General features: G+C 35.3%; 1 protein-coding gene across 1 annotated transcript in view; it reads right to left on the bottom strand.

The window, feature by feature from the left end:
- The window catches only part of anchor (integral membrane protein GPR155 homolog anchor), a 67,422-nt gene extending 62,652 nt beyond the window's left edge, over positions 1–4,770 (bottom strand). The window contains exon 1 of the mRNA XM_068356272.1: positions 4,630–4,770. Within this exon, the coding sequence (XP_068212373.1) occupies positions 4,630–4,755 (126 nt within the window). The 5' untranslated portion in view covers positions 4,756–4,770. The remainder of the gene's footprint in view (positions 1–4,629) is intronic.
- Between the last annotated feature and the right edge of the window lie 2,730 nt (positions 4,771–7,500).

The following is a 7,500-nucleotide window of genomic DNA, read 5'->3' as shown; positions in this document are numbered from 1 at the left end:
GAAGAACCTGTTATGAGGAGAAGATCAAGAGGGAGCATAGAATTAGATGGCGAGATAAGGTGAAGGATGATATGGAGACAAGAGGTCTGGTAGAAGAGGATGTCTTTCATAGAAGGCAATGGAGAGGACGCATCAGGCAACTGACCCCTTAATGTAAGGATAATGGTGGCAAAGAAGATTAAGAAATCAAGGTCATAAGGATTTTAGTAGCCTATAATAAACGTCCTTGTCTTGCAACCTACAAGTCGGGAGTTCCAGCCCCTGCTCAAGCCAGATAGACTACGCAGTAGTAGTGTTTGGAACCTCGCCATCCTTGAGAACTTGAGCCTATAGGGCTAGCCATTGTCTGGCCTTCCCTGGTTCTAGCTTGATAGAGAGGAGGTTTGGACGCTGATGTATGGTTAGGCTGTAGGAAATTGTCCTGTTCCTTATCTTTGCCGCTCAAGAGTGAGTGAGATTGATATTTAAACCTAATTTTCTTAAAAACAAGTGTATTTAACAAGTGGACCGAACTTGAAGAAAACTGTATGTGTCGAGAGTAAGTTAAACTTACACCTTACAGTATATGAACAAATGATTCCAAACAAGTCTGATATGTAAGGAGGTAACTCGAAAACAAAAATCAAACAAATGATAGATAGTCATTTGAATAGATAATTTGATCATTTGACAATTATAGACCGTTTTACATTCGTGTCTGCTCTATGAGTGATTTTTTTTTATTATTAAACAGGGCAAAGACGGTCTAATAGAGATGAATGAATCAACTAGAATACAAATTCCTTGTCAACATACTGAGGCATCAACAGTCATTGCCTGGCCCTCCCTGGTCCTAGCTTTGTTGCTGATCCTATGTAGGTATGGTTGATCCCTGAGGAATTGTGTTGTCCCTTGCTTTTGCCACTCATGAGAGACCTTTAAACCTCTGAAGTACTGGACGTTGGTTTGTTCATTATAAGTATAATATTGGTTTATCACCTTTCATGATATGAAAATTAAACATTTTATAATAGATTTAAGGTTGCAGAAAAACGTTTTGAATAAATATTCATATTCATATTTTTCATTAGCTACTTTCCTCTTAAGGGTAAGGGTACAAGAGACTCTTTAGCTATGGTAAGCAGATCTTCTAGGAGAAGGACACTCCAAAACCAAACCATTGTTCTCTAGTCTTGGGTAGTGCCATAGCCTCTGTACCATGGTCTTCCATTGTCTTGGGTTAGAGTTCTCTTGCTTGAGGATACACTCGGGCAAATTATTTTATGTGTCCTTATTTCCTTTCCTCACTGGGCTATTTTCCTTGTTGGAGCCCTTATAAGGCTTAGAGTATATTGCTTTTAAAATTAGGGTTGTAGCTGAAAGGTAAATAAGGTATTTGGTTTCAGTTTCATCAGAATAGATACTCACCAGAACGTCAGCCGGGCAAGCCCAAACCCCCAATGTGGTGCCCAACCACATCAATAGGCTTCACAGTAAACGGCTTAAATTCACGATCCCGTGCTGGGATCGATCTGCTGCCGTGCGAATGCTAGGCGAACATGTTACCACTGTACTAATAATAATAATAATAATAATAATAATAATAATAATAATAATAATAAGGATTATTAATATTATTAAGAATAATAATAATAATAATAATAATAATAATATTAATAATAATAATAATAATAATAAAATTGATAATAATAATAATAATAATAATAATAGTAATAAAAATAATAATAATAATAATAATAATAATAATAATAGTAATAATAATAATAATAATATTAATAATACTAAACCTTGAATTATTACAATGAAAATGACTATGTATCCCAGTTATGTAAAGTTCTTAATAATTGCCATCTCGAATTATATATATATATATATATATATATATATATATATATATATATATATATGTAAGTATGTATGTATGTATATATATATATATATATATATATATATATATATATATATATGTATGTATATACATATATATATATATATATATATATTATATATATATATATATATATAGTTATGTACCTTGATGTTTTGAATATAATTAAAATTTAACTTTTTTAAAAGTTAGTCACAACCACAACATTTGCAGGATCTCCTAGAATACTGCACTTCCATATTTTGTTGAGAATTGAATACAAAAATAATTTCTTGTTAATCAGATATGACTTTTGACGGTAATTGTATATATAGATCCGTTGAAAGTGATTAAAATCCATAATATTTTGAGGTATTTATAAACAACCATTTTTGGGGTTAACATTATGTTTGCAAGGAGCAGAGGAAACAGTTGATTATTATTATTATTATTATTATTATTATTATTATTATTATTATTATTATTATCATTATTATTATTATTAGCTAAGCTACAACCCTAGTTGGAAAAGCAAGATGCTATAAGCCCAAGGGCTCCAACCGAAAAAAATAGCCCGGTGAGGAAAGGAAACAAGGAAATAAATAACAATATGAGAAATAATGAACAATTAAGATAAAATATTCTAAGAACAGTAACAAAATCAAAAGAGGTAATTATATATTAACTATAAAAGGAATTATGTCCGTCTGTTCAACATAAAAAAAAACATTTGCTCCAACTTTGAACTTTTGAAGTTCTACTGATTCAACCACCCGATTAGGAAGGTCATTCCATAACTTGGTCACAGCTGGAATAAAACTTCTAGAATACTGCGTAGTATTGAGCCTCATGATGGAGAAGGCCTGTCTATTAGAATTAACTGCATGCATAGTATAGGTGCCCAAAGAACAGTGCAGGGAAGAGGAAAGACAATATGAGATAGGAAGTATATGTTTTGGAGGAGCTACAGAAGAATTAAACCTTAAATAAGGAGAAATGAAGAGGAAAAGAACCGAAAATTCAAGAAAATAGCCCGCACGAGGATTGTGGCAAATCAGAGATGGTAAGCGATTATGAGCGTCTTATAAACACTGGAAATTTAAGATTTAAAATGAAGGAGGGTCGGTTATATAGTTATACTGAAGGGCAAAGTAAAATGCTGAAGGTACCGAGTAGGCCTACGTATGAAGAAATGGCTACCAGACCTGCTAAGGATATCATGACTAAGAAGAAAGTATTAATGTTGTTACTGTTCTTAGAATATTTCAGTTTAATGGTTCATTGCTTCTCTTGTAGTTTATTTATTTCCTCATGTCCTTTCCCCACTGGGCTATTTTTCCCCGTTGGAGCCCTTGGTCTTATAGCATCCTGCTTTTCCAATAAGGGTTGTAGCTTAGCAAGTCATAATGATTATGATAATACAGTCACGTTAAGGAAGAGGAGTTTTGGTTGGTAGTGCTTCTCATTCTTAAAATAAAGTATTTCCTGGTAGTGTTTCTCAGGCTCCGCAGTATTTACTGATTAACTACCTTTTGTATTTGATAAATCTATTTGATATATGTGAAAGAAAATGAAACAATAAACTTCTAAAGTGCAGCAAACAAAAGTAATGAGAGATTGAAGGAGAGAAAGTAAATATTTTGTGATAACAATCTCCACACGGTAGAAGTTTCACATTCCTCAAAATGGCGCGCAAACAAGCGAGAGTCTCTAATTGGATTTGGTCTGACAAGATCCTTTTCGAAATACTTTTCTCTTGCGCCATTTAAGCCAATGTTTAAGTTTATTCCTCAAATTTCCCGTTATTGTAACAAACAGAGGAAAGACTACATAAAAAAACAGAATGAAGAAATTATATAAGAATATGGAAGTTGTTGAGAAGCTGATAAGTAGTTGAGACATAGGCCTAAATGAACCACACTTATAAAAAAACATTAATAACGGTATTTCATTTAAATGATCGTAAGAGATTTTGAAGCTGTGGAAAGGATTATGTTACAAGTGTTGTGTATAATATATACTTATTTCAGTAATATACTATTAAGTAGAACTTCAAAGGGTCAAACTTGCAGCAAATGTTTTTTATGTTGAACAAGCTTGCAGAAGTCTCTTATTATTTCTATAGTTTATATATAAAAGATATGTTTTGATGCTGTTACTGTTCTTAAATTATTTCATCTTAATTGTCTATTACTTTTCATATAGTTTATTTATTTCCTCATTTCTTTTCCCCACTGGGCTATTCTTTTCCTGTTGGAGCCCTTGGGCTTATAGCAACTTGGTTTTCCAACTAGGGTTGTAGCTTAGCTAATAATAATAATGATGATGATAATAATAATAATAACAACAACTAGCGGAACCCGTGTAAATTACACGAAATTATATTTTCAATACTAATTATCTTGTTCCTAACCTATACATGTTTGAATAAAATAACCCGAGATTAATCTTATAATCTAGGTTATGGAAATTGATAGAACTCAATTTTTAATTTAATATTCAAAAAAAGAGTCAGGTGCTAAAGACAAAATTGTGGAAACTATATAAGATGTGCTTCAGTTAAGTAATCAAAGTCTAATGTGAATTTGTAAGAGTATACCATGAAATTATTTCCGTTTTCTTTAGAGCGTGACACACAAATTAAATAACACAAATGCTATCGTCTTAATATATAGATAATAATAAAAGCAATTGAATCCACCATTATGCCCTAAATTCCACAGATCCGATCCCAAGAAGAAGAAGCTTCTGTTTACACTTACCTCGCTGCAAAGAGCTGACGGCGCGCGAGTCCTGTATGCCCTCCTGTTAGTCAACTCCTTGACCACGCACAGTCCCACCAGGACCATAAGGACGGTGACCAGCATGACACACTTCATTTTCGTCATCCTGGACAAGGACCTCGGTGACTATGTCTGCCTCCTGTGTAGGTGTTCTGTCGGGGGTAAAAATACGAAGTTTTAGATGGAGGGGCTTAGAGATTTTGGGGGGCCTGGGGTGGCCTGAGTTAGTTAAAAAGAGCTCCTTTATTGTACCCTTGTGAGACTTGAGTGAAGTTTTATACTTCACAAAATACTTACTCTTTTTAATTTTCTGATCCCATTTTGGAGGCCCCAACCTCTCCAGTAGACCGTGGTTGGGGGGGGGGGTCATTTTTAAAACTATCCCTCTGTATTCCTCTCTCAGATATGCCACTAACTGATTCTTTATGAATTATAAATTTTCTTATTGGTAAACATTTCTCTGAAGATTTTAAAACATCCTCACAGAAGGTTGGTCAAGGCACCAGAAACCCGTTGAAATACTACCGCTAGAGAGTTATTTGGTCCTTTGACTGGCCAGACAGTATACTTATTCTACATTGGATCCCTCTCTCTGGTTACGGCTTATTTCATCTTTGCCGACACATTCTTTACACATTCTCCCCTTTCCTCATACACTTGACAACACTTACCAAACAATTCTTCACTCAAGAGGTTAACTACTGCACTGTAATTGTTCAGTGGCTCCTTTCCTTTTAGTAATGGTAGAAGAGACTCTTTAGCTATGGTAAGCAGCTTTTCAAGGAGAAGGACACTCCAAAATCAAATCATTGTCCTCTAGTCTTAAGTAAGGCCATAGCCTCTGTAGTCTGTACCATGGTCTTCCACTGTCTTGGGTTAGAGTTCCCTTGCTTGAGGGTACACTTGTTCACTATTCTATCTTGTTTCTCTTCTTCTGGTTATTTTGAAGTTTTTATCCCCTTGTTATTTTCAAGATTTTATAGTTTATATATGAAAGATTTATTTTAATATCATGTTTCTTCTTAAACTTTTAAACTTCTCTTGTAACTTTTTCTTATTTCCTTTCCTCACTTGACTATTTTTTTTTTTTTTTGAGTCCTTGTGCTTATAGTATCCTGACTTTTCCAACCAGGGTTGTAGCCAAGCAAATAATGATATTAATAATAATTAGTGAAAAACATCACATGTTTATGTAAGTTGATAGATTGTTTGGAATTGAATTTTTATTTCAAATGTTTAGATGAGAACAGAAGGTAGTTGGTTCTTTAGGGCAAATTGTCTTATGTCAGTACAAGGCTCTTGGCCGAGCTGCAACCATAGTCGGAAAGACAGCTCATTACAGATTGGAATCAGAATATACATACATACATATACCAAGGCACTTCCCCCAATTTTGGGGGGTAGCCGACATCAACAAATGAAACAAAAACAAAAAAGGGGACCTCTACTCTCTACGTTCCTCCAGCCTAACAAGGGACTCAACCGAGTTCAGCTGATACTGCTAGGGTGCCACAGAATATGTGCAGAATTAAATGACTAAAAATACCCTCTTCAACGTTAATTTCTCGTTTTACTCTGTCATTTAATATCTGTTTGTTTAAATTACTTCCTTTCTCTCATTTTGGATGCCAATGTTTTCATTATTTTTATTTTAATACCAAATTTGGAATTAACAAATTCCAGAATTTATTAAAAGAAGTTTTCCTTTGCTATTGTAGTGTCAATCCAAAATCTCAGTAAGAGTTTAATCAAATCAGACAATGGCTAAGTTGAGTAAAATTTGGAAATCAAATCGCCTGAAATTACATTTAAAAATCAGACTATATATCAGTTTAGTGAGATCAGTGTTACTCTTTGGACATGGGCCATGATATGACAATGAAACAATCTACAATAGATTTAGCAGATTTGAGAACAAAGCCCTCAGAAGGATATTGGGAGTTAAATGGCAGGACAGGGTTAGAAATGAAACTATAAGAGAGATTACTCGAGTACCATAAGTGGATGAGATCATGATGAGGGATAGATGGAGATAGTTTGGGCATGCTCTTTGCACTCCCCAAAAGAGAATAGTTTACCAAACGTCCAGCTGGGCTCCACAAGGCACTAGAAGAGTTGGAAGACCAAGCCCTACATGGCTGAGGATTATGAAGTGTGAAGTCAGAGACGATGAATGGAGAAGTACTGAATTAAAAGCTCAAGATAGAGACGACTGGCGAAATCTAACCGAGGCCCTTTGCCTCAATAGGCGTAGGAGGAGATGATGATGATGATGTTTTTCGGATTGATTTATGAATCGTTAGTTTAAACTCCGCTTATCACTGACAGTCTCCATCAGCTAGGAAGGGGGTGGGGGGGGGGTGCCTGGTTCCCTTTGGTCCTTGCTTGGGTTTAAAGGTCACTTGTGAATGGCAGAGGCCAGGGACAGTGACAATACCCTCCTTGCTCGTTGAAGCCGAATAGCCACCCGTTGAGATATGGGGTCCTTTGACTGGCCAGACAGTACTACATTGGATCCTTCTCTCTGGTTACGGTTCATTTTCCCCTTGCCTGCACATACTGTACAGCAAATAGTCTGGCCTATTCTTTACAGATTCTCCTCTGTCCTCATGCACCTGGCAACACTGAGATTACCAAACAATTCTTCTTCACCAAAGGGGTTAACTACTGCAATGTAATTGTTCAGTGGCTAATTTCCTCTTGGTAACTGGTAGAAGAGACTCTTTAGCTAGGGTCAGCAGCTCTTCTAGGAGAAGGACACTGCAAAATCAAACCATTGTTCTCTTGTCTTGGGTAGTGCCATAGCCTCTGTACCATGGTCTTCCACTGACTCGGGTTAGAGTTCTCTTG

This window comes from Palaemon carinicauda, chromosome 32 (genome assembly GCF_036898095.1).
Source record: "Palaemon carinicauda isolate YSFRI2023 chromosome 32, ASM3689809v2, whole genome shotgun sequence".
NCBI classification, from domain to species: domain Eukaryota; kingdom Metazoa; phylum Arthropoda; class Malacostraca; order Decapoda; family Palaemonidae; genus Palaemon; species Palaemon carinicauda.
The sequence above is the reverse complement of the archived record's forward strand: the minus strand, read 5'-3'. Positions and strand labels throughout refer to the sequence as shown.